This window comes from Xiphophorus couchianus, chromosome 18, assembly GCF_001444195.1.
Source record: "Xiphophorus couchianus chromosome 18, X_couchianus-1.0, whole genome shotgun sequence".
Lineage (NCBI taxonomy): Eukaryota > Metazoa > Chordata > Actinopteri > Cyprinodontiformes > Poeciliidae > Xiphophorus > Xiphophorus couchianus.
Window position 1 is genome coordinate 27363846 of NC_040245.1, and position 27719 is coordinate 27391564.

At 39.1% G+C, this 27719-nt stretch overlaps 1 protein-coding gene across 7 annotated transcripts; it reads right to left on the bottom strand.

Annotated features, from left to right (window-relative positions):
• Nucleotides 1-649: 649 nt before the first annotated feature.
• Nucleotides 650-27183, bottom strand: kiaa0753 (KIAA0753 ortholog). Of its 7 annotated transcripts, none has more exons than XR_003593158.1 (19): nucleotides 26761-27183; nucleotides 26041-26334; nucleotides 25686-25947; nucleotides 25350-25471; nucleotides 25210-25272; nucleotides 24301-24522; nucleotides 22471-22651; nucleotides 20271-20431; nucleotides 20035-20156; nucleotides 19144-19284; nucleotides 18477-18545; nucleotides 15452-15539; nucleotides 15245-15313; nucleotides 14528-14692; nucleotides 13223-13304; nucleotides 12583-12703; nucleotides 4872-5096; nucleotides 1285-2444; nucleotides 650-1191 (listed from the first exon to the last, which is right to left on the bottom strand). XR_003593158.1 is itself a non-coding variant. In XM_027999111.1 (19 exons), exons 3-19 carry the CDS (start codon nucleotides 26230-26232, stop codon nucleotides 2285-2287), a joined length of 2445 nt encoding a protein of 814 aa, XP_027854912.1. In that variant the 5' UTR covers nucleotides 26233-26334; nucleotides 26761-26864; nucleotides 26979-27183; the 3' UTR covers nucleotides 650-2284. The 7 variants fall into 7 exon arrangements, 6 of the variants coding, with proteins under 6 accessions (XP_027854912.1, XP_027854913.1, XP_027854911.1 ...); XM_027999111.1 differs by having other exon boundaries at nucleotides 650-2444; nucleotides 26761-26864; nucleotides 26979-27183; XM_027999112.1 differs by having other exon boundaries at nucleotides 650-2444; nucleotides 26041-26404; nucleotides 26761-26864; nucleotides 26979-27183.
• Nucleotides 27184-27719: the final 536 nt, after the last annotated feature.

The window sequence follows — 27719 nt, forward strand, 5'->3', positions numbered from 1 at the left end:
ACAAAACATTTTCTAGTCAGAGGTTTAATTTCAACCGCTGTAACACAGACCGCTACAGAAAAGCTTTCTTGTCCACAGCCATTATTAGCATCTACAACAACTGTTTGAAGAAAATTGTTTATTATGTACTACAACTAGAGGGTTGTGGTTTGATCTAAAATATTGATAATACCAATAAAAAGTTAGTATTTCTTGCACTTTGTTTTAGAAAAAAGAAGCAAAACAACTTGTTTTGCTTCAGTTTGTCATGTAAATATATGTCACCAAAGTATTTTGTTGGCACCTATAAACTCTGTCCAAATTCTGTCCTGAGTATTAACAAAATTATTCAAAGAAGTCAGAAGTTTAGTGGTACATCAAACTTGAATAACAAAAAAATATCGGTAGAAGTATCGGCGATACTTCCCCTGTATTTACTTGGTGTCAGATCGATACAAAAATATGAAGTACCGCACACCTCTAATTACAACAACATTCAATTTTCCTCTGGGATTAATAAAGTTTTCTTGAATTGAACCGAACTGTATAGCCAATTCTTTTGGAGTATGCCTCTACCAGCTTAGTTTATTTAAAAACAAGCTCTAGTGATTATTTTAGTAATTAATTATTCTGATGATTAATCGATTTATCAGGTGAGGAAAAAATTGGGCACGTTCTACACTTAAGCCTTTATTATTCAATAGTAAAAACACATAAAAAGATCAAAATAATTCAATTCCATTTTTAAATTACAAAATAAAAATGTTATTGAATAAGATGCAATAACAAAGCATTCCTTTAGTGTACGTTTCTGTTTTATTAAATCTTAAAATCCAAACTGCGTATGTTTTTTGCACAGTTTTGGCTTTATTAGTGCTCCAAGTATGTTGTTTTAATCATCAAATGTTTTTTTGTTTTTTTCAGTCTTTATACTCCAGTTAACGATTAAGCAAATGCTAAATTAGTTGACGATTATTTCAATAATCGATTCATTACGATTAATCGTTTCAGCCCTAATATAAAGCAAAACGTTATATTAGTTTATCACCTGATGGAATGCGTTACATCACATTAGCTGCATATTCCGATTTGTCCTCTACGTTTCTGACCCGTAGCAGTGAAGCACAATTAGCTTCTGTCATCAGAGAACCGGCATTATTTCCTGACGATTCCAGCTGACTGGCCTCCATTTGTCGAAGCTCATGACGAAGCCTGTGTGGAACAATCAAATCCAGCCAAGATAAAAGACGGAGCTTACTAATTTTGCTGTCTAATATATAAATAATGCTGCAAGCCGGTCCCCACCGTCCAGAGCAACATCTGCATGTGTTCCTCCCCCGTTCCGGATGGATGACTTTCATGTTTCCGTCCATGGACTCAGGCGTTTTCTAAATTTGCCAATCATGTCTTGTTTTCTTTGATGTCAAAATTGACACTTTTCTCTATAATTACGGTTTGTTCAAGTCGTAATTATCTGTAGTGTACTTTATAATCTACTGGTTGCATTTTGCACAGCTAAAATGCACCATGGGAAGTGGAATTACATCAATTTACATGTCCCCACAAGGAAAGCTTTTATGACAAAAAAAAACAAAACATATATATATATATATATCAATTTCCCTCTGCTGAAACATACTGTCATATTGTAGTAAACTTTGATAGAAAGCAAAAAAGAAAAACAGAAAACAAAAAACCTAACTCTGAAGCATTTATTTAGAGAATAAAGCAAAAGGAGAGTCTGAGCGGCCGTGGAAATAAACAGAAGATGCAATTTGGCTTTCAGACATTTCTAAGTGGAGGCCATATGGAATAATTCATTTCTGTATTCCACTGTGAAAATAGAACGTGTGAGTAATCCTCGGGGAGATTTAAACCAAGTGCAAAGGGAGGGCAGTAATCTTCTAATCCTCTGTAATGTTGTAATGGTCTCTCCAAGCTTATCTACCCTAAACTAACTTTCCCCGAGGAATACTTCCACAGATACAAATGGACCGGAAAGAGCGATGAGACCATTGCTTCCCTGTGTAATTCACTCATTATCTGCAGCAGCTTCTTAAAAAAAAAAAGAGGAAGAAGAATCTAAAATCTCAGTAAAGAAAAACGTGATTTCACTCGAAATAATAATATATATTTTTTAAAAACGTCGAAAAAATAAAAACATCCATTTTCAAAATGTACAAAATGCTTTAAAAAAATAAATATTTGTGTCTGAAATTGCAGATTTAATCCAACTCGAACACGTAACGCGTTTGTACGGTACAGTTTTTAAGGAAGCCGGAGCAGACGCAGCGCTGGGGACTCCCTACTGGTTTCTCCCGGCTACAGCCTCAGCTGATGCAGGAACTGAGTGGACGGGCCGCAGGAACTCGGAGGTGAACACGGCCTCGGCGTACTCCTCCACCACGTCCTGGAACTCCTTCGCCACGTCCGCCAGCGCCTCCGACAGCAACTCCGCCGCCACGCTGCAGCAACGGAAACAAGCACGAACGTCAGACCAAGCAGTCGAATACATGTCAATAACGCTATTAGTAATAATAATCGTTTATTGCAGAAGTAATGGAGGACGTCTATTACTTCTGGAATTGTTAGCAACCCTTTGAATATCTCAGAGTTAAGGTAAAGATCTACATCTTAAAGGGAATGCACACAGATTGCTAAGTAATGCTAACTCCGCTAGCTGCTAATAGAAGATACGAAAGAGTTTTAATGTCATATAGGACTGCACCTAACAACTATTTTCAACATTAATTATTCTCACAATTAATCAATTAATATGATAAAAATAAATTTGGCACATTTTGCAGATTTTTAAATAAACCACGTAAGCCTTTTTTGAACCAGAGTTTGCTCTTTTTGTACGCGTCAGAATTTGACTGCACATTCGCTCTTCCCCACACAAACTGGACTTTCTAGACCAGTGGTGCCCAAAGTGGGTCCTTGAGGGCCGGCATCCTGCACGTTTTAGTTCTCTCCCTGGTGGTAGTAACAACCTTTTCATCATGTCAATGTTCTTCTTAGGCCTTCTAACGAGTTGTCATTGGATCCAGGTGCGTTAAACCAGGGAGAGAACTAAAACATGCAGGATGCCGGTCCTCGAGGACCCACTTTGTACACCCCTGTTCTAGACACACAAACTAGATTCGGTTAAAGCGGAGCAAACAGGGCTGGTGTGAAAGCATCCTAATCCTTGGAGAACCCGAAGTCTCATTCATGGTTCCATGATCCAGTCACAGTTGAGTCCAACAAGCTCAACCTTATGCTGAGAATGCACACAGCTTTTGCTCTGGTTACTATTGACTACATGTTTTTTTATTAAATTTTTTGCTCCCGTCAAGAACAAAGTACACCAACTGGGCGCAATATATATATGATGCAACACAGAATCTATTGGGGGAATCCTCTGTAAATTTTACACTTATAAAATGCGCTTTCATTGGGTCTAGAAGACGACTCCCGCAGGCCAAAGTTAGAACATTATCTGGGTCAACACACATATAAACATCACAGCAGGGACGGGTGAGACTGCACTCGAGAAGTCCAAAACACCCCCACCAAATCTTTCAGATGTCACAGAATCCAAAAAGTAGAGTCAGAGTAATTGTGTGTTGGTGAAGATTTAAAGGCTAAAAACAAGAACTAATGATTCTCCGCCGCAGATGCAGACCAAGAGAAAAGACTGAACTGTTATGGATTGGACTCGCCATGATGAGGCATCACAGTTAATACGCTTTGAGCCGTGCTGAACAAGTCCCTGCGCTTTTACATATTTACCGCACCACTAATCGAGTTGGCCGATATTAATGTAATTTGGGCCTCAAAATGAGGAAGTTCGTCTAAACACTGAGTTATTATCCACCTCGGGTTTAGCCAAGTGTTGGAAGCGGGGCTTAAAATAGCTCCGAGGATGTATGTTTTCTCTGTTCTGGCAGTGCTTAAGATTCTATGTAGCAATCAGTCTGTCAGCAGACAGATTAAATGAGATCCTCCAGGTGGTGTGGCTGCACACCAGCACACGGCTGCTCATTACCATCTCGTCACTCAGGAAGGATGCTGCTGCTGCTGCTGCACTGTGTCAGGGTTGAGGGAGGGGGTGTAAAACAAACGTGTGCCAGGTATCGCTCTTCAAAAAAAAAAAAAAAAAGGATATCCTAACAAAATATTCTTTGTCTAGCTAGTTAGTTCACTGATGTTTGTGCCTCTGCTGTTTTCATTTTGGTTGTGTGGTTTCTCAAACTGAACCACTTTTTAATGTTTTGTATTTTTGGATATTGGAGTTTTATTATTCTTTTTTTCCCCTCATCATTTGGGCTAACAAAAGAAAACCTTGCCTGGCCTGTATGCCAGAAGACCTGGGAGTGCGTCTCGTGAGTAGCGGACTAAACACATTTAGTTTTGTTGTTGTTTTTGTCTTTTATTGGGCACTTCCTTATATGACACCAGATTATTTACTGCCACGAGCCTGACCCTGCGCATGTGTGGGTGTGTGGTTTGGGAACATGAAGTGTGCAGTTTTACCTGAAGTGTGTTTGCATGTTAAACTTTACTGTTTTTATTGGACTGCAGTTATTGTCCACTCATTTATCTCACCGTCTCCCTTGACTTACAAGTTTAGATGAGTATGGGAGCAGTGCTGGCTACTCATATTTACCCATTAATATGTTTTCTATGAATGGAGTGACATGATTTTTGTCGAACTTGCTGGCAACAGCAGAATGGGACACTGGCTTCAAACTAGAGGCTGAAACATGCCCCAATTAATCCTATACTTTACCACATAGGTATGTGGTAAAGTATTGCAGAAATGGCATCGAACTTGTGGATTTAGACGGTTTACAAAGATGAGAGGGTCTCTGCCAACCTGTCGGAAAAAAGTCCGCACTTTTGTTTACCTGTCCGCAGCGGCCCAGGGGTTGAAGCTGTCGATGGCCCCTCGAGACACAGCACCAAGATAGGCGTTGTAGTCTTCCTTATAATGGCGGATGTTCTTCAGCGTGCTGCCTGGCACCGAGAGAACGGTCCTGCTTCTCTCTGCCCTGTCATTGGGTAAAACTTTGTTTGTGGGTAGGTGTTGGTCCTGGGTTTGGTCCTCCGTTGGGCTGCTCTCAAACAGGAAACTGTGACAGGGGGATCAGAAGAAGAGGCCCATGAAGTTAGTTGTACCATAACTTATATTAGTGTATAAATTTTGTTTTTGTAATCTAAACAAACACCCATTTACAGACTGAGGGTGCTTTCACATAAGCCCTGTTTGGTCCGCTTCAATCGAACTCTAGTTTGTTTGCCCAGAAAGTCAGGTTTGCTTAGGGAGGTGTGAAAGCTCAATTGAACTCTGGTGCAGTCCACCTAAAAGCACTAAATCTCGGTTCGGTTGACGTGAAATCTGATGCCATTTCAATGCAAATGTGATTGGAAGCAGGCCAGAGACCGCTCCAAATGCAGGAAGCGAAGTGTAGTGCAAGGTATTCTGGGTAAATACAATCAAAACCAATGTGTGTGTCAAGCGAGAAATGGCTCCTGGTCTTCTACCAAAGACAAAAGACAAATCCTACAACCGGTAAAATCTGACACCACTCCATATTTGTTTACAGTTTGTGAAGAAGGAAGTCGCGCTCAGTGTCTTCTTCAAATGTTTTTGTGCCGTTTTCTTAAGAAATGTAACAAATGTTGCAACTTTGGTTCCCAATCAAACTGAGTCTACTGGACTAAGAGGTGTGGAAACACTCTAAAATTCTTCCTTTGCCTCATGGAAAGTTGAGGATGATTATGATTATTTTTTAGGAAAGGTATTGCGTGCAGGCCAACTCTCGCGTCTGAACCTCGTTTTGGACGAGGATGGCCTCAGCTGCGCATCTCTGAGTCCTGGCCTTATAATCCTCTCAGTTCAGACGAGTCCGCCTGCCTCTCGAAACATCCCTCGCTGAGCTATATTTAGTGTTGCAGCAGCTCTCAAGCAAACGACTTCTTTCTATTGTGCTCCCCGGACCTCGGCTGAACTTGCCTCAGTATTGACCGGAGGGGCCACGAGCAACACAACAGCCATAAATATGAAAGCGGTGGCACAGTCAACTTTGTTTCCTCTCTCAAGCTGGTTGATCTGCAGTCTTGACAGGCATCAGAGGACCGACGGTACAGCCCACCGCCGGCTCACATATTATTTATAAGAGTCAAGGAGGCACCCAAGCTTTTTCTGACATGGTGGCAAATAAACAAGACCGACCAGCGTTTTTACATTTTGGTCTGACTGCAAAAGCAAAAAGGACATTGTGAGCTGAAGGTGAAAGTAAATAGAGGAATGATGACAGAAAGTTGCAGGAATATGATAAGCTTTGCCTGGCCATTGCCTTGATACACAATTTTGTTCCAATTTTCATCTCCCTTCGGTGCTCTGTTGGGGCTTTCTACCATTGAGCTTGATGTTTCTGGTAGAATTTCAACAGGGCCAATCAGCACACAGGAGAAGACATTGGGAACGATGACATTGATTTTCTGCGCTGTTTTGTTTGTAGTCCAGCCTGTAGTTTAGCAATGGCAGCGGTGGAGGTGAACGAAGCCTTTCAGTCCGCTTTGGCCACGCTTCCAAATATTGAAATAACATTAACCGTCTCGTTTGCATGGCTGAAAAACCTATCATGATATAAGCATCTCCATCCATCCATCCATCCATTTTCTAACACCCTTGTCCCTAGTGGGGTCAGGAGGTGCTGGTGTCTGTCTCCATCTAACGTTCCGGGTGAGAGGCGGGGTCACCCTGGACAGGTCTCCAGTCTGTCGCAGGGCAACACAGAGACAGACGGGACACACAACCATCCACACACACACTCACACCTAGGGAGACTTTAGAGAGACCAATTAACCTGACAGTCATGTTTTTGGACTGAGGGAGGAAGGAGAAAATCTGCTATAAAATACATCTTCCAAACAGGGAAACATTTGAAAGGATTCCAGTATTGCTGAGTGGGGCTCTCATCTCTCTTATTGATTTGTTTGACCTGATGACGGAGCAGCAGCGAGTTGGTCCATATTATCCAGGTTCTGGATCTGGGCCGCTCACCACGGATACGTACAGTAAATCTTATCTTCCTCTTTGCTCGTGAGTGAAAAGATGAAATTGCATGCTGCACTGTCTCAGTGGTCGCTCAGAAGAATTCACACAAAAGCGACGAGAAAGGCGGCCAGAGCGAGAATACTGTAGATGTTTTGGAAAAGAAAAGTAGTCATGAGGGACTAAGTCGGCGCCGGCGCCGGTAAGAGCTGATGGTGGTGAAAAACAGACGCGTAACGTAAACAGCTGCTGGGTCTCTGTTGTTGTTTCACATCAAAATCTAGAAGCAACAGCACTCCGAGGAGAACAAAACTGTCGCTACACCTGTTAAAAAAAACAAACACTTTACATCAATTTTTCATTTTCAACTCCAATTTATTTTTTAAAACACGTTCAGCATTCATATTTCTCCAACAACCATAAAGCATCAAATCAGGAAAAAGCATTCCGAATAGCAGCCTGAGAGCGTCTGTTATCAGACAAGGGAATCGCAAACGCCTCCAGTGATAGGCAAAGCGACAAAAATCTGCGGCTTCGTCTCTCTGTCACATGAACGTCGTCTCGGAACGAGCACGTGTTTCACAAAGCCCGAGGAAGGGGCTGAATGCTTCCTTTCTCTGGGCTGAAGAATGTGAGCTATAAAACAACAAACATGACGATCTCTTCACACACTGTTCTGCTCCAAATCCCAAACATTCAACTTCCTGCGACATACAGTCAACAATGGGAGAGGATTAATTTTCGCAACAAAATTGATGCAAAAATAAACGGCTTTTTTATTGTTGTTGTTGTTGTTGTTGTTGTTGCTGTTCGTTTTACCCCAGGAAGTCGGGAAGAGGGGGCAGAGCTCCTCTAATCAGCTGCTGTATATAAAACAGGAAGTGAGACTTTTTATCAACGCTGTCTCTCCATCCTGTCTTAAATGGGTTTTCTCTCTTGAAACTGTGTTCAGACTCAAACGTTTTAATTAAATGGGCTTTTTTTTTTTGAAGATGTCTGGAAAATCAGTGGCATAAAACCTAAGAAAATGTTCGGGTACAGTCAAGGCTTTTAAAACCTAAAAAGAAAAATGTTGCATAAAAGGATTAAGGAGACTAACTGCTCTGTCAAAGTAAAACATTATGTACTAATCAGAATTTTCTCGACAGTTTCCGTTCAACGGACTTGCAAAGCCGACAGCAAATTTAGCCCAATCGGATTTTCCTTAAGAAAATATTGAAAGTAGCAATAGGAATAGCATTCAAAATATATTCCTTTAGCCTTTCTGCCATGGGCAGTTATTAATTATTCATTTTGAGAGCAGAGGTGCAGCCTGACTGCGTGTCTGAGAGTCAGAGGGGTTTCATTCTTTAGCAATTTATAGGAGCGATTTACACACTTCACACAGCAGCAACGCATCACTAAAACAGACGGCTCTGTGTGTATTACCAAAAACATGGAATTTACGACTTTAACTCCGAGAATTTTAAAAGGAAGAAACAGCCATTTGACTATACTCTGTTCAGCTATTGTCTTATCTTCCTCACTCTCTCTTTCTCTCTTTTGTGGCACATGGAATAAGTTGCCCCGTTCAGCTCATAATAAATTACACACTATTTTGATAAATTGTGGAGAAGTGAGCAGATAATGGAAAAAGAGTTTCTGTTCCTCATCCTCATCCGGTTCCTACACGAGAGAAAAAGAAACATTGGGCCTTAAGCACCACTGACCAATCAAACTGAAGTTTACATCGTCTATTGAGGCTCATTATATTTAAACACGTTCAATAAAAGTTTAGCACCTAAAGTTAGATTCTTCAGGGCAGTATCCGACAAAGATAGCTTATTATGGTTGTAATTTCTCTCTACTTGACTCACGCCATTAAACACGAGCAAATGGATTTTTGTTACACAGACGCTTCTGTGCAAAGTCGAGCTGACCTCTGAGAAATAAGATGTCAACATTGCGTCATTTCATATTTTTAGACATTATCATGAACAATGACGCGTTTAACGATGTGACAAGTGATCTTGACATTTTGACAGTGAAATTAAACAAAACTAATTAGTAGTAACTTGAGTTAATCTTCAAGTGATGTTCTCTAAAAGTGACGGCCCACCTCCAGCTAGTGAATAGTAAACACAGCCTGATAAGAGCTCTTATTTCAGTTGGCGTTTTACTGTTTGAATGGGGTGGCTATTCATTGTGAGCAATCCATTTAAAGAATTAAAATCAATCAGACGTTTTGTTCGTGTTAATGTGAACCATCACTGCACTGCAATCAGGCTTAAAGATGTAAAATATCAGGCAGTCAAGCTCACAAGCTGTGGGTTTGCTATTCTGTAAAAGGGAACATTTGCAAAAAAGCAAATGAATGAAAAATGTTCTCTATGATGGGATGTGTGAGACTGAAGAGATAAAACCTATTATTCACTAGTAAGTAAGAGCTTTTGTTTTTTTACCACTCCAAAAAATATCTGGTTAGTCACGTGTTTCTAGACTCCAAAGTGTTCTGGAGCTCCTGGTGACTGATGAAACGGACCAGCGTAACGGACATAATGCGACCTCAATGGAGATGATCAGGACCAAAACCTGGGAGCACTGATGGACTCAAACCTGAACTTCTACAGACACATAAAGACGATTACAAAGTCAGTCTTCTATCGCCTGAAGAGATGCTGCTCGCGTTCTGACTAAAACCAGAAAGACGGAGCACATCACCCCAGTTCTAAAGTCCTAAAGAAACCTGAATGATATTATAAACATCAAAGTGGGGAATAAGGATTGGGTGATAATCTGTTCATTAAAAAACAACAAAAAACATACACACAAAACCACAATCATAGTTTGTAACTAAAACAAGCATCACCCAATACTCATATTAAGTTAATGATGTTTTAAAAGTACAGCTGACAAGCTACGAGTCTTTGAAGCAGCTGACTCCAGACTGGCTGCCAGAGCAGATAGCCTGACTAATTGCCAAGTTAACATTAATTTATCTATGAAAAGTGAAATTACAAAAACCCTTTTCATACTGTGACTTCTTTGCGTAGACTTTTTGCCAACTTGCATAAGAAGCCAAATTCGAGTTTCTTGCCTTTCATTGTTTAGCATTTTACATGTAAGATCATATTGAATTGTGCGTCCTTAAATCTGATCTGACTATTTGATTGTAATGTTTTGGATGAATTTGGTTGATTGTCCAGTTCTCCAGAGCTGGAACTGAGTTGGACTTATTTGTCCTGTACAGAACCTCATCGTGACATTTGATGTAAATTGTCATTATATACAATAACACACTGCACAACAATATGTTAAACAACCAAAAAATGTGGCTGGAGTTATCAATGTTGCAATATTTTTCTAGGAATACATGAAATTCTTGTACTTATCTATAAATAAAAGCAGTCAGCTAATGGTACACACGTAAAAAAAAAAGGATAACATTTTCTTGTAAACAACATGCATCTGTTGTATTTTTTACTGAAGGTTGTCATAGCATGATAGTCTCATTCCAACTCACATCCTAGTTGGTTTACAAATGTTTTTTTTTAAAATTGCAATTATTTTACATTTCCACCTTTTGGCAATTCATAATTCAGAAAATGTCTTACAGAGTTAAACGTTTAGGTTGGTGGTGGAGACATCTCTACTGTAATAACTTAAACACCAAAATTTAAAGTTCTGCTACAGCTTTGTTAAGATTATCATCAGAAATAAGTTTCACTGTTGGTCCAACATTTCCGTCGCACCGAGATCAAAGAAAACTGTTGATTCTGAGAGTAACTTCTGCACAAAGTCTCATTAAAAAGCAAAACTTATCCTTTTGGAACAAGTCAAAAGAAACAAATTCCCATGTCTGGACATCGTGCATGTTCAGAGAGGAGCTGGTTCTTTTAAAATGCTGCCTTAAATTGAACAGAGGATGCAGGAGGTGAGTATATTTAATGCCACAGGGATTCCAAGGAGTTACAGAACAAATGAGCAGAAATCACCATGTTCTTGTGAAGAGGCTGCAAAGCCAGATACCGCTGAAAACAAATTACGCACATCAAGTACTTGACTTTTTCAAGCAGCTGGGGCATGTTTGGCAAAAAAATAAATACATAAATAAAACCCGACAAATCTATTACTTTATGACTCCTAGAAGATGAGTCACTTTCTCGGCGGAGGTAAGAGCAAAGTCTCCGTAGAGAAATCTGAATCTTAGGCAAGGTATAATTTGCAAATGCTCGCGGCTCAAATTTGTCGGAATTAGCCGATTCAAGGGGTCTGTCTTTGTCGACGGTTTTCATCTCACCCTTTCTCTTTTCCCCGTTCCTCCGAGCTTTTTATTAATTAAAGCAGCCGAGCAGCCAGAGCTCTGGGCCGTGCCAGGGACAGGAATAGACTCTGCCCTGGGTACGGCACCCACCAAGTGAGCTTGGGAGAGGAGCGCGGCCTCCCTGTGGAAATGCGACTGAAAAACATTGGCACACGATGTGGAAAACAACCCCGCACACCGACTGTGCATCGATAGGAAAACGTTAACCGATTCCCGTCCAATCAGAAGTGAATGAGTTCCTGTAAGAGAGATTGCTGCTGCATCCTACAGTCATATACAACCAGAACAATTTTACTACAGACGAGAAAACACTTTCCAAGTAACCGGATCCATTATGTATTTAGATTACTTAGAATCTATGTTCTCTCTTTTTTCTTTTTCACATTTTTTATGTTATTTTATTATTATTATTTATTTTTGCTCCATTATATCAAAGTTTACTGGCAACGGCAATAAAGTGATTCTGATGTCACTTTAATGCAAACAGCTCAACTGCATTGAGTTAGGGCTGAAACAGTTAATCGTGATTGATCCGATTGATTGCAATTAATCTAGATTACTCAACTACTGAAATAATCGTTAACTAATTTGTTAATCGATTTATCGCTAACTTGGAGTATACAGATTGCCCAAAAAGAGACCAACTGCTAAAATAACAACAAACTCTGATCAGTAATTAAGCCAGAACTGTACAAAAAATATATGTAATTTATATATATATAAGTATATATATAAAACCGTTCTTTGTCTTTAAATATTTCCTACACAGAATTCCTCAAGTGGCATTTTCTGGGGGAAAAAAAATCACCTATTACACATCTTATGTTATCCATTTATTAATCGGTTAATCCAAAGAATTATCTTCAGTTTTTCTTGTATTTTATGCAATAATTTATTTCCCATTTAAAAATAAAAGAGTTAAATTACTTACTGCATTTTATTCCCGTGTTTCCAATATTGCATAAAAACACTTACATGACAAATCTGTAGAATGTGGCAATTTGTTTTTTAGATGATTAATCCCTTAATTGTCAGAATAATTTAGCTATTAATCGATAGCTAAAATAGTAGTTAGTTGCAGCCCTATACTGAATCCAAGAGAAAAAATAATGAAAGCTGAGAAGCACAGCCCCAGCTGAAAACATATGCAGCAAAGTTAAATGGGTCAACCCTTCATACAGGCCTCCAGGTGATACTCTTAGAAAAAGACGAGAGATGAATAAAGTTACGGACGAAGAAAGAAAGCACAACCCACCCTGCCTCTATGGGTTTCTCCAGAATAATATCGGCTGCGGCAGTCTGTTTCAGCGCCGGCCTGGTGAGCCTAATGGGTTGAGGAGAGGCCGGCCTGGAGCCTGGAGCGTGAGGCTGGGATCCTGGGAGGAGCAGAGAGACGGGATGAGGAAAATGGTAGAGTGTGACAGAGGTGACAGAGGGACAGACGGATGGAGAGGAAAGTCAAGCACACAGTCTGAGTGACAAATATTCCCGTTCCCATGTCAGCACCAGCTCTGTCTCCATCTACAGGAAGAACCTGGGTCGTGACTCTCTCAGCAACAAGGCTACAGTGCTTTGGAAGAAAATTGTTCAGCTCGTTTTTTTACCTTTAGCGAGTCACAACCACAAACTTTAACCTGCTTCACTGGGATTTTACGTGTGTGGAATGCATGTCACTCTAAAGATTCTTTTTTTTTTTTTGTAGCAAAATTTTTGACACCATCTAACCTTCTCCTTCAGTTTCAAAAATATTCACTTTTTTTGTTGGCCTGTCTCATGAAATCCTGTTAAACTAAATAGAAGATTGTGTTCTTAATGTGATGAAGAGGTATCTGTTATTCCCTGTACAGATAAATATAAATGGAGTACTTTTGTTGGGTCTCTTTTGTTCTTATTACCTGTTGTTTTTGAGCGGTCCCAGTAAAGAGGGTCTGAATAGGCGATGGACGCGAACCGTCTCCTCACTACTTCTTCTTCTCTCTGACCAAACACATAAAAACAGAAGCTTTAAACGCTAAATTTTAAGAGTTTTACGTTCATACCAGAAACTCTCTAAGTCAGGGGCGCCCAAAGTCGGCCCTCGAGGGCCAGCATCCTGCACGTTTTAGTTCTCTCCCTGGTGGTACCAACAACCTTTTCAGCATGTAAATGTTCTTCTTAGGCCTTCTAATGAGCCATCATTTGATCCAGGTGCGTTAAACCAGGGAGAGAACTAAAACATGCAGGATGCCAGACCTCGAGGACCCACTTTGGGCTCTAAGTAACCAAAAATAATCAGTAATTGCAGTTTGAATGTCATTACAATTACACTTCATTTTTCTTAACCTTAAAGCTGCAATATGTAACTTTATAAAAAAATATATATCTTTTTTAAACATATTTAGTCAAATATTCACTAAGTCAGGACAGTATAACATAAGACAGCCAATCAAGATCGTCAGCCTCCTCCCTGTGGTCCCACTGCCATTCCCGATCACAAACAACCAATCAGAGACAGGAGAAGGGTCTTGGCGCTGTCAGTCATGCCTGATTATACGCTGCTCAAAGTACAAATGGCGAAAAAGCAACTTATGATTACGGGACAACTGTTTATCCGCCGTCATTGGTGGCTATGCTAACTAGCCTGAGAAGTCACGACTGGCTCAAATGTAGGGAACTAGCTGTAGCCTAGCATGGAGCAAGGTGTGTACACTGGGTTGATCGACAGCGATAAGCCCCTTCTTCTAGCTCTGATTGCTTGTATCTGACCAAGTGGTGGAGTAGGACCACAAGGAGGATGAAGAGCTCAATTTTTTCACATATTATTTTGTCAGGACATAGTAATACTTTTAACAAATATGGAGAAAAAAAACAAACATATTTTTATAAAAGTTACATAATGCAGCTTTAAGGGGAAATATCAATAATTAAGTACCAAATGCACCATAAATAAAGGTTAATACAAATTTCACTTGAAGTGTTTAAAAAATAACAGTCGAATCCTGGATCCGTTTATTTTTTCCGCCCCACATTACCCAGAAAATCAAAGTCTAATATGCTGATAGCCGGCCTCTAGATGGCAAATCAGTAAGCAGCAACTGTCCCCAACTGTCACAACAGCTCACTATAAATAACAAGCCGATTACAGGTAACCTTTGAGGTTGCACCGTGACCTTTAAATGGTTCCCTCAGCTCCCCTCCCTCCCCGGCAACGCAACTCTCACCTGTATTTCCTCCATCCGAAGCAGCATGCTCTCCAGGGTAGAGGCCTGCAGCCCACGCCAGGTCATGTCCCCCATGCCCGTGTTTACGGCCCACGCATTGGGAGCGGTGTCCTTTAGCAGATCTTCTTCCTGATGCTCAACGATTCGCACGTGATCGCCTGCTGCCTACAAACAACAATTCACGGCAAGGTGACAAAAAGCTGGCAAAATGTCATCATGAGTTCCTGTCGTTTTTGATGCGATACTGACTGGTAACTAAAAAAGAATATCCAAAAGGTCTGTCACGATAACAAATTTTGCTGGATGATAAATTGTCCTTGAAGTTATATCGCTATAAACAATAATACTGTGGTTCTGAGACCATTTTCATGGCATAGTAACGCAAGAACACATCCTCAAAGATCAATAAACTTTACATTCAAGTGAACATTTAACACTGGAACTGGAAAACATCTTAAATATTCAAATTAAATAAACAATGCAACAGAAATAGCAAATAAAATGAATTCTTAAGTCTCTGTAAACAAAATTGTTCTTAAAAGAAAAAGGAGGCTAGTTGAGACAAAAGCAGCAGACTAAAGATTTTTGTCATCAAGTTTTTTGTAGAAAGAGAGAAAAATGATAAAACATGCAAATAGGAATTGAGCTCGTTTTAATTTATAATGCGATTGATTGATTTATTGCGGCAGACCTAATATTCAGCTCTGTGTAACATACCAGCTCATCAGCATGCTCAGGGAGCCGTATCCTCCTAGATCTGTCAGGATTGTTCTTTACCACACCTTCCTGCCAAAAAACCCGAAACAAACAGGATCATTATATACTCTGCAGGATAAGAAGGTGAATGTCTTTCAAAAATGTACATGCAACAGAATGACTGGAAATGTTTGACACCACAGAGGTAACGGATAAAATCCTCCCCACCTGTGTTTCACCAGAGAGCCGATGGCTGCCCTCTCTGGCGCCTTGCTCAGCTTCCTCAGTCCACTGATTCTGGAAAACGACTTCAGACCTGTGAACCAAAACATGCCTACCTCACAAGCTGCTCTGCAGTGGATGAATTACATTCCCTTTAATCAATAAGATAAGGCATATTCTCCAGAAAACGACAAAAAAAATGGCATCAAGAAACTAGGTCGACCTTGGATTCTAAGTAGAAAATTTGTTAGTTTCTTTTCAGAAATACTTGTTCATTTTCCACAGTGGTCTTGTTGTAGGTTAGAATGCCCTAAAGGAATCAAACAACAGTGTTTTGAATGGCTACCGATGTACATATGAAGACGAGGAATAACGGTCAGTTGTAACTCAGATGGTGAAGAAATTTAAAAGGGATATGGGAGCTCAAGTTCGAATTTTAGATTCGTATCTTTGTGTGCAAAGACACATATTATACTCCAAAGGGTTAGCACTATCTGTTAAATGCTAATATAGGTTGCTGAAAACAGCTTAGAGGTTTCACCAACTCAAATTTAAGACTTTTTAAGAGCATTACGAAAAGAATTTAAGAGTTAAATCTCCACAGAAACGTACAAACGTCTTCCAGCCAACTGGTGATAAATTTTCACCAGCCAACTGGTGATAAATTTTCACCAGTGAAAATTTATCACCAGTTGGCTGGAAGACGTTTGTAGACTCAAAAAAAAAAGCTAGCGAGGTAGCTAGCTATCGGTAGCCTCAAATGTCTCGAGTTGCTGAACGCAATGAATATGTTTGAGTGCGACACAAACGTTTACCTAACAGAAAAGTCACAAAAGAAAAAAAATGGAATAAGATTAAATAGTTCTGTTCTAAGATTAAATATTTCTGTCAATACAAAATTTAAGATCCCAGAATAACATGTTAACGGCCAACTTACTTTTTAAAATGAATTTAAGACGTTTTAAGGCCTTAATTTTAGCTACATAAATTTAAGACATTTTAAATATGCATGGGCACCTTTTGCGACAATGCCTCCAGTCTTAATATAAAAATTTAGTCTTTCTTTACTACAGAAAGGCTGCTTATCACCAATTTAATTATCCAACACAGAGCAGTAACTAAGAGCTTGTAGAACAAAAATGAATCATTTACTATGTGAAGCACATTACATGTTTAGGACTAAATAAACAACGAAAAAAAGAGTTTTTAAAGAGAAATTGTATTTGACTGAAAAAATGGTGATCAGACATCGGCGGCAAAATGAAACATTTGCACGCAGCAGGTTTTTAAAACACAAAACCAGCAGCTTCAACTGTTGAGTTGAGTTTAAGTGATATCAACGTTTCCTTCTATGAAATCACAAATTTAGCTGTGACGAAAAAGAAAATTCACTGCGATGACAATTAACACTGTTTGGACAAAGCGCTGACTTCAACTTGTCCTCGGCTCTTGTCAAACTCCCAAGTGACTAATTAGAAATTCTTTATTGGTCAACGAGGCTAAAAACGCTGCTTTCCCTCGTTTCCCTTGTACTTACCACATCGACAGCTTGCTTTAATTTCTAGTCTTTTGTCTGGGGGATAGTTTCGCCGCCGGCATAACTCTCGTTGTAGCCACACATATGATTGCGATGATTAGCTGTTTTTTAGTTGCTCTGGCTGATTGCTGTGTGGATTCCTGCCACGGACTGGCACCGGCGCAGAGATTTAGCAGCAGGATTGTTCCCGAGTGATGTGAGATAATTATTTTTTCTTAATTAATACAATGGTGAATGTTTACAAGAGATAAACCCCCCCCCAAAAAAACACATTGTATTACTTTAATTATTGCGTTTACATATTATATTTGCAATTAGCGTCAAGTAATTATCCTCTCAGACCTTAACCTGTTTTGTTATGTGTGTTGAATTCGAACATTCTGGTTTGAAACGCTGCAGATGATTACATTCACCCTGCATTAACTTTCTCATATTTCAGTCAATATATATATATATATATATATATATATATATATACAGTACAGACCAAAATACAGTACAGACCAAAAGTTTGGACACACCTTTTAATTCAATGAGTTTCCTTTATTTTCATGACTATTGACATTGTAGATTCACACTGAAGGCATCAAAACTATGAATAACACATGTGGAAATATGCACTAAACAAAAAAGTGTAAAACAACTGAAAATAGCCCTTATATTCTAGTTTCTTCAAAGTAGCAACCTTTTGCTGTGATTACTGCTTTGCACACACTCTGCATTTTCTTGATGAGCTTCAAGAGGTCGTCACCTGAAATGGTTTTCACTTCATAGGTCAACCTGCCCTGTCAGGTTAATAAGTGGGATTTCTTGCCTTATGAATAGTCATGAAAATAAAGAAAACCCATTGAATTAGAAAGGTGTGTCCAAACCTTTGGTCTGTACTGTATATTCACATACAGAGAACATATTTAACATCACAGCCACGTAATGTCAAATATGTTGAGTTTAATCTGGATTTTATGCGATACAACACAAAGGAGTGTGTAATTGTGAAAATTACACAACTTTATTTTGTTTTACAAATAAAATTCTACAGTGTGTGAATTCCAAAGTAAAATTTCTTTTAAAGTCATATTTTAATATACGCAGCATTTTTATGACGCCTGAAGGTAACATAGTTACTTGCTATGTGCACTATATGCCTGGAAAATACACAATACTGCCCCTTTAAAACTGCGACTCACACTTTTCATCCACTCTGACTGAATTTGAACTTCACTGCAGAATCGTAGGGACGGCGGTTTCAGTCTGGATGTCCAAAGACGGTACAGACACACCCAAAAATATTTGGATGCAACTGCAGCAGCAGGTGATTCTACAAAGTATTAATGCTGAATTTTATCTGTGAAACTTTTTTTGAAAACCATGTTTCATTTTTCTTCTACTTCACAATTATGATGCCCTTTGTGTTCGTCTGTTAAACGAAATCCCAATAACACACCATGGTGGCTGTAACACAACATGAATAATTTGTGCGTATCAGTGGCATACCTTAATCTCTGAATGAGTGGCACCTCTTCCTCACTGAGCTGCGTAGTCATCTTCTCTTGATAAGACGTCCTGTAAAAAAGTAGCCGGCAATTTTTACATGACGCCAAACAGAAGTTTGATTAAGCCTTCCACATGAATAACTTATAATCCCCATCCTTGAGACCAGCCTGCTAGCTACTGATTAATAGGAATCCACCACTGTAGTAATTAACAGTTGATTAAAAGAGCGCATATGTGCAATACTCTATCAATGCGACGCTTATAAGCACCGGAAACGCACCAATCACTAATCACTCAAAAAGAGGAATGGCCTCAATTGTATCTAGATTAATTTATAGGCAAAAAAAATAATAACTTTGAATCACAATCAGGAGTGTTGCCTGTGGCTTTGCAGCAAGTGGGGTCTGGCATGAAGGTTAGAAATGACTCGGTGAATACCGAGTGAGGGGCTCATTAAAATTCATTTCCACTCCATTTCATCCACTTGGCATTTTTCTCTTCTTGCAGGGTCAGATCTTTTACTGAATGAAGCCGAGATGAGCAGAAATCTTTATTTTTTATCACAAAACAACTAATCTGGGAAATGGCACTGATTCACTCTGAAGCAAATTGCAAAGTGGAAGATGTTAAAAAAAATAATAAATAAAATAAATGAGGTGGTTCTCGCCTCGTTGCTTCTTTTGGAGCGCCACTCACTCTTCGCTCGGCTTCTGACTGATGTCCAGCCTGCTGCTCACCCGGAGGGCTCGGCGGAGGCTTCACCGGGGAGAAGAGGCAGCGGGGCTCAGGCCTCCACCTCTGAGGCGCTCTGTTGGGACGTCAGCACGGGATTAAAAGGCACACGAGCAGAGACGGATGTAAACAAGTGAAATAATCCCGCCAGACAATCAGATGAAGCAATCATGGAAAGGTTTTGATTTATTTTTACTTGATTTCATAGTGTGATGTTGGGCTGAAACGATTAATTGAGTTAATCGTGATTAATCGATCACTGAAATAATCGTGTAATTTAGTAACCGATTAATTGTTCATTTCAGTATACAGACTCAAAAAAAGAAAAACAAACTCCAAACAGTGATTAAACCAAAACTGTACAAAAAAATCTATACTTAAAATAAACACTTCTTTGTCTGTTTCTACTAGTTTTAGTTTTACCTTGTTCAAATTCTGGGGGAAAAAAAATCCTATTAAGCATCTTTTGCTATCCAATTATTATTAAACAGTTAATCCAAAAATATTATCATCAAATTTTCTTGCAATTTAGCCAAGAATGTTTTTTCTTTTCTCATTTAAAAAAAGGAAATTGTTTGTTTTTGTCACCTTTTATTTATGCATTTTAAATTTTTTTTTAAGTCTTGCCTACTTATGGAGAGATAGAAAAGTATTCTGTAGGAAAATAGGCCTTTTGTCATTTTTACAACTACAAATGATTACTTTTTTTGTTGTTTTTTTCTGATACCTGTTAACTTAAAATCAAACATGTTACCAATTTAGCACAGTTACAGTTCTTTTCTTTTTTAAAAAAAAAAAAAAAAAAATCGTTTCCATGAAGATTTACTGCTGTTGAGGAGGAGAGCGGGGCGACGTCGGCATCCAGGGAACAGACTTCTCCCGCTGAGGAAGCTGACTGACTCGGAGCTGCGAGGAAACTGTCGGCTGCCGGAAACCTGCGTCTCTAATCTGGTCGGGATGAGACGCATTTTCAATAAATCAATCAATATTGACCGTGACATATTTTTTACAAATGCAGATGTTTTGAATGTAAATAACTGGCCCAATAAATACGTCAAGCACCTTCATTACGTCAGCTTTTCTCCCCGGGTGCCGCCTGCTCTGGTGGTTCGTGTTTGGCTGAGGAAGTCTCTGCAGCTCCCTCTGCTGGCCGACGTTGTGCACACCGGCCACCAGGGGCAGGTGGGAGGCCGGTTTCAGCTTTTGTAACACAGCTTTTCGCCCTGCGGGGCACAAATGGAAGACAGAAACTTTGATTTGTTCACATCTGAACAGAAACAACAGAAGCAGAAATCAGCAGAGTTCGTATATTTTCCCCCTCCACATTAAAATTCAAGAACTTTTCAAGCATTTTCAAGGCAAGTTTTCAAACTTTTCCAGCGTCACACGTTGGAGATAAAAACAATTCAGTTCACTATTAAATCATGTAATTTATTACAGCCATTAATAATGTCCCGTGATGGTATTTTACATTCTACAGCAGGGAAAAGGCACATTAAAATATAGCAAAATTTTATGTTTTGCCATGTTTTGCTCTCTCTCTCACACACAATAACAATAAAAGTGGCAATAAGAATTATTTATTGCATCATTTTTAGGTAAGTGTTTGACTATGAATGTGTGTCACAGCGAAAAGAGCCCCACAAGCACAAACACAGATCTTTTTTTTTTTTTTCAATTTTTTTCTCCGAAGAGTTTTTGCGGCGCCAGTGGCTCGTATTTTTTAGACAGTAGGCAGACAGGAAGGAGGGTGAGGAGAGGGGGAAGACATGCGGCAAAGGTCGTCGGGACCGGGAGTCGAACCCGCGACGTCCGCGTCGAGGACTAAGGCCTCCAAACGTGGGGCGTGCTAAACCCCTGTGCCACCACAGCACGCCCCTCAACAAACACAGATCTTTAAAAACATTCCCGTTTGTTATATGCTTCTTTAAGACATCAGTCACAGAAAGAAGTGTGTGATTTGTATCGCTGAACTGCACATGGTAACTGTACTTGAAAATGAATTGATGTTTCCACTGAACAAACAGTGGAGGAGATAATAAAAGTATCAATCCTGGCAATAAAGTCAGTGTCAGGGGGTTTTACGTGTCAATAATTGGAATTTATTGTGATAACAAATCAAGATTCTTATAGTAATAAGAAATGTATCATGATAAATGATAAATAGGATAGATGCTCACCCCTACGCCCTCTACACCCGACTGGTTCGAGAACAAAACACTGATTTAACAAAAATAAAAAATACAAATCTGCAAATTTTAATAATATTAATTTTATTAACATTAAAAATATACCAAAAAAAAATCTCAAACAAAATGTTCTCGCTACGTTTTCTGGCATTTAGAAAATGTAAAAAAAAAAATGGGGCCATTTGTTCCTGACCTAAAATGTGAAAAGCATCGTTTGATTTAACTTCACACAGCAAGAAAAAAAAAAAAATCTTTTTTTTATTGGATGCATGACAATATGTGGTTTCAACGGTAATTAACGCTCTCCAAATAAAGGTTTTTAATCAAACATTAGATTACTCTCTATTGCACATCTGTGCAGTTTGAATATCAAACACTTTCCAAACATTGGAAACACCTAAATGGAACTAAAGGATTTCAAGCACCTGTATAAACTCTGAATTAAAGAACGGGCTAAGATTTAAACGGATAATTGTTTGAAACCGTAACAAACAAGAGTTTGCTCTCAACATTTTGGCGACTGCATTACGGCAAAATGTATTAATGGATTCAACGCAATCCTCCCCGACTGCAGGAGTTGCAGATAAAGCTCATTGTGGGCGTTCATGTCATCTCTTGCAGAGGATAGTTTTCAGCTCAATAAAAGCCAGCGGGAGTTAACTGCTCATAAAGCTGAGCAGCAGGGGGGAGCAAAGGCCACCGCTTTGCACTTCAGTTGCTGTTTTCTATCTCTAAATCGAGGCTCCACGTCAATTTTCAGCCTGGGTGCAGCCATTTAACCGCAGAGGGAGGCCAAACACTATCACGCACCAAAAAAACAAACCAAAAAAAAGCTGTATGAGCTGGTGACTTCCACAAACTGAGGGGGGACAACATGTGCTTCATATCAGAGTGACTCTAAGAGCAAAAAAGTAAATAAAAAAAGCTCAGAAACGAAGATAAGAAACCTAAAATACATGTAGCAGATGTAGAAAATAACACAGTTTGATTTGAATCTGTAGTGACTCGCTGAGCATAAATATAAATCCTGAAATGCACTGAGGTGAAAGAAAAAAAAAAAAAAACATGTTTACCACCACGAACAAATCCGCTGGGATTTGCAGGTCTGTGAAGGCCCGGAGCAGCTAGCATGCTGAGACTGTGGGGCCCGGTGGTGGGGGACGCGCAGCGATGAGGAGACCTCCTGCGTGGAGGACGGGTCTGGGCCTGCAGCTTCTCCAGCGTCTCATGTTTGCTGAGGGCTGAGTCTAAAATCTGTAGGGAGTCGGGCAGAGAGGCTTAGGTGCTGGATTAAAGAACCGAAAAACAAAATAACCAACCCTCGTACTATATCATCACCTTCCTAAAAAAACGGCTTACATCATTTTTTTTGCCAATGTTTTTTTTCTTTTTTTGCCTAAATTATTTTTTGCAAAGAGAGAGGTTGGTTTTTATTTTTCGGGCCAAAATTACTTTTGGCAAAAAAAAAGACTTAAGCCATTGTTTTAGGAAGATGAGGATACCCAAATAACTCTCAACTTGTATATATTTTAGCAATAAACTTCTATATGTAATCTCAACTTCTAAAACTAATTATTATAAAATGATGAATATTTATATTAAACTGATACTGTATAAAGTTTGGATCCATTTTTGTGACTATATAAAACATTTTAATCTAGTTAATTGCAGTTATTAACTGTAATTAATCGTATTTCATTTTAATTGTGGAGTAAATAGACATGTGAGCTCAACAACAGAGATATTTGTTGCTCTTAATAATGTTATTTACATGATTCTGCCATCAGATTGGTGCAAAGTGCTATTATACCAATTCAGCTTTTAAGTGTTTCAGGAACATACTGATTGGAGCCAATCAGTTCATTGCTAATAAATCAATAGGCAGAAGTTGACACCACCCCTCCTCATTTGCATAATGAGGCTTATTATTGTGTGTTTGCTTATTTATACTGTATATATTTGACCTTTTGCACGGGAGCTGCAATGGAAATTTCGTTGAATTCTGTTCAATGACAATAAATGCTATCTATCTATCCATCTATCTAAAAATGACCATAAAGTGAAGAGAGGAGACAGGAAAACGTAAAAACGATACATGGAAATAAAGGAAGTTAATCAAATCTAATTCATTATTGATCCCAACAGGGAAATTAAATAATATACAAATAATAATACAAATAATATACAAAAGAATAAACTCTATTCTATAAGTAAAAGAAAAAACAAAAATATATCTATTTTTAAAAGCAGTCAAATTGAAATTATGTGCAAATATAACTTGTTGAAGCGAGGCTGAAAAAAAACATGAACAATGAATGTCAGCTCAATTCTAAAACATGATTTAAAATTCTCAATTTTTTAAAGCAATTGGTACATTTTAAGTGTATTGACTCATTCACTGGGCCATTTGTATATTTATTTTATTTATTTATTTTTCTCCGAAGAGTTTTTGCGGCGCTAGTGGCTCGTTGTTTTTTTTTTTTGACAGTAGGCAGACAGGAAGGAGGGTGAGGAGAGGGGGGAAGACATGCGGCAAAGGTCGCCAGGACCGGGAGTCGAACCCACGACGTCCGCGTCGAGGACTAAGGCCTCCAAACGTGGGGCGTGCTAACCCCCTGCGCCACCACAGCACGCCCCATTTATTTTTTAATTATATCAGAGTTGGTCCTCCATGTCAGCATACACTGAAGTTGTGATGTAATAAACAAAGCTTTTCATCAGGAACTATATTCACTTTACATCTCCGCTGTCATAACAGTTCGTTTTATTATCTGTTCTTCATGAACCTACAATTATTATTCCTCCCCAACCCCCTTATTTTCAAAGCAATTTCAACACTAATTGAGATTTATGGAGTCCATAATGAGCAGCTGTAACATAAAACAACAACATTCATTCCTCACCTCCAGTTTCTGCAGGATATCCAGGGCCGCCTCAGGTACAGCCGACCCCTGGTCCACTTCCAGCTTAGCCGAGCACAGAGACAGCTGCCGGATCAGCTGGCCCAGCGCTTTGTAATGAGGGGGCACCTTGCCGTGAGGTTGATCCGAGAGCTGGTGGATGACGATCTGCAGGGCCCTGAGCGCGCCCCGGTGGGCAGCCGCCAGCCTGCCGACCGCCACGGACTGAAAAGGGAAGAGGAAAGTTCGCTGAGTTTATCGCCGAGACCGACTGGAGCAGCAGAGTGTAGGCTGCTGCTTTAGCAGACTGAAACGTGGAAGTGTGCTTTCAGAATTGTGGGTTTATGACACTTTTGTTTGTGAGGGACAAACGAGTAAAAATAAAAACACAAATTCCTTCAAGGTTGATCACGTTCAGTTATTTAAAATGATGTAGTTCTAAACCTCGTGCAGATAACTACAAAGTGAATATTGTTTGTGTAATATTGTCGTGAATATCGTTGCTCATTATGGACTTGTCGGGGAAAAAACTAATCTCAATTAGTGTTGAGGTTTCTTTGAAAATATTAGAATTGTAGATTCATGAGTAGTAGGGCCAGGCTGAGACGTTTTTCTTTTATTGTGAGAGAGAAATGATAATATTATGACAGCAAAAGTCATAAATTAGAAATAAAAACACCAGATTAAAGTCATAAAATTACAGGAAAAAGTTAGTCTCCTTTATTGTGATGTGACTCTTTTTCTTGTAATATGACTTTATTCTCACACTATTTCAAATTTATTGTCTTACAACATTTTTCAGATTTTGCTACGACTTTATTCCTGCATTATAACTTTATTCTCAGATTATTTTGACTTGCTATGACTTTTTCTAACACTCCGTCATTTAAAAAAAAAAAACAACCCACCTACCTTTTTTGTTTCCCACATTTTCTCTCCTTTGAGTTTTTCAATATCATATTGTATCTCTTTAACCTGAAAGAACAGTATTTACAGCTGAAGGCACATAAAACACACTTCATCACATCACCTGCTATCTAAAACATAAATACCTGTCGCTGCAGAACATAAATGATGCGTGCTGAGCGCAAGGCCTGTTTCTGTCTGCGTACCTCCAGCTTGATTTGCTCCTCCGGTTCCAAAGACTCCTCCAGTATTTCACCTGCAGAAAGCCCTGATCATGATCAACATACAGTAAAAAAATAAAATAAAATCACTGAATGTGGAGGTGACTTTGCCAACTGGGTCTATTTTTTAAAATGCACTGATCTGGTTATTCTTTAATGGAGTAGTCAGTATGAATTAATCGTCTGAAAAAAAATCAACAGGTTAATCGATAACTGTTGTTAGTTCAAAATCAGCTTAATGACAGCCTGCAAAAAAATTACCTCGATTCGCTAGCTCCTCCACTTTCCTAATGTACGTTTCCAGCTCATTCTGCAGTTTGCGGATCTCGTTGCTTAAATGTCCTGGTTTGCCTCCTTCCACCTGCCTTAAACCGGGGTCTCTTGTTGGAGGAGACTGGCCCACACCAGGCATTAAAGAAGAAGGATTTTTTTGGGATACTCGCTGTTTAGCACCGATCGGAGCCTTCCTTTCCTTTGACTTGGCCATGTTAGACTCTTGCTTACCTGGAGCCGCTACTAGCTCCTACAGAGACAAGAAAATAGTTATTTCAGTTTTGTTTGAATAACTATTCAGGAAGTTCTTTTTTTTTTTTTTTTTTAGTTAAGACTAGTTTACCTGAAGCAGCTCCGCATCGCTTGTTTCAAAGACAGAGGCCTCCTGCAAATGTTTCGGTGAGGTCTTTGCAAGTGACCCGAGGTGCCTTCGCCTTAGGTCTCGCCTGGCCAGTCTGACAGCGGCCTGCAGCCTCTCCTCGGAGAGCACGGTGAAGCTGCGGGAGCTGTGGAGGCTGTCCGCATTCTCGCACATCTCCGGACGTGGAAGCAGTCTCTCTATCACAATGGGAGCCGGAGGGCCTGCACGAGTGGCACGGTTGACCACACTCACGGGAATGGCTTCATTAAACAACAGCTGTCAAAGAAATGAGAATCCCAGAAATCCATGTTATATCAGACTAGTGTCTGACAAATGTTTTCGGTGTCTGTAAAACAAGTGAAATTGCTTTGTTATTTCACAAGACACCAAGTGAAGGTAAGCTACAAGTTTACCTTGTAGCTTACAAGTTTATCTTGTAAGCTACAAGGTACAAGTTTACCTTGTAGCTTACAAGGTAAGCTACCTTACCTTCACTTGTAAACTTAAACTTCTTTTCTGTTTAGCTTAGCTGTTTGACATGCTTCCTGGATTTAGGCTATATATAGGTGCCTTGAATAGAACTATATGCAATTCTACATTATTAAGCATCTCTAAAAGGTCTTGGTGGCATAATTAATTTATTAGCTTCAGTGGAATACGAAAGCGGAGCTAAATAACTTGAAAACTTAAACATTTGTTTACCTTAGTTTGGGACGTCCTAGTTGTTGAATTGTTGCTGTTTACGTTTCGGGCTGAGCCTACATAAACCCAGTTTCTTTCCTGGTTTTGACGTCCTGGTAACAGTGCTGGCATTGCGTCGACAGTCGTCACAAAAACAATGTTAACGAATGTTAATAATAATTTAAACCTAATGCTAACACCTATTAGCGCGAGCAAGCTAACGCAACCTTTCAATGTACCGCCGTTTACTTCAGGTTAAACCCAAAACTGACGATTCCACCATTTCGTCGTCGTTTATAGCCAACTGTTTAAGTCTGGAATTAAAGAATATACAGACGGGCAGAATACCAAACTAAAACACACACCGTGAACAAGGTTTTAAAATCCCGTGAAGTCTGGACAACAGTTTGAAACGGCGCCATGACAACAACAAGCGGAAGTAGCTCTTTTTAAAAAAAATAAAAAATAAAAATAACGATATCCTAAGCAATAAATAAATTTGTATTTTTATTATTTAAGCATTTTGTTACTTAAGTAAAAAGTATAATACATATATTAACAATTATATTTAAAAAATTAAATAAAACAAAGACTACGCGACGGGCGAAATGTTATGGCAGGCCGTTTTAACATAAAATCGACTTCGTCTCCCTGTCCGTAATTACATTCTAGATATCTAAAAATGCAATTTCATTATCCCTAATGGTAACTTAAGATATCTGCTATTACATTTTGACTAGTATGAATAATAATTCAAGATATTCTAAAGAACATTTTGATTAGTCTTTTTTTTTTTTTTTTTACAATATATCTCAAAGGCATCTAGAATAAAAAAATCAAAATATCTATTTCAATTTGAGATATTTTTAGAATTTTATAAGGAATTTTGACTTGTCAAAAATATTTAAAAGTTTTGACCTGTCATTATTTGCTTTCAAGATATTTGCAATTTAATTCGGATTAATTTAATCTAATTACCT

Excerpts from the sequence above, each read along its gene's own strand:
- kiaa0753 (XM_027999106.1), bottom strand. The coding sequence starts at position 26,871 with ATGCCAGCACTGTTACCAGGACGTCAAAACCAGGAAAGAAACTGGGTT. Across the intron at positions 20,157-20,270 it reads GAAAAGCTGACGTAATGAAG|ATTAGAGACGCAGGTTTCCG; the intron begins GTGCTTGACGTA and ends CATCCCGACCAG. Across the intron at positions 13,305-14,527 it reads TTCGGATGGAGGAAATACAG|AGAGAAGAAGAAGTAGTGAG; the intron begins GTGAGAGTTGCG and ends GTGTTTGGTCAG.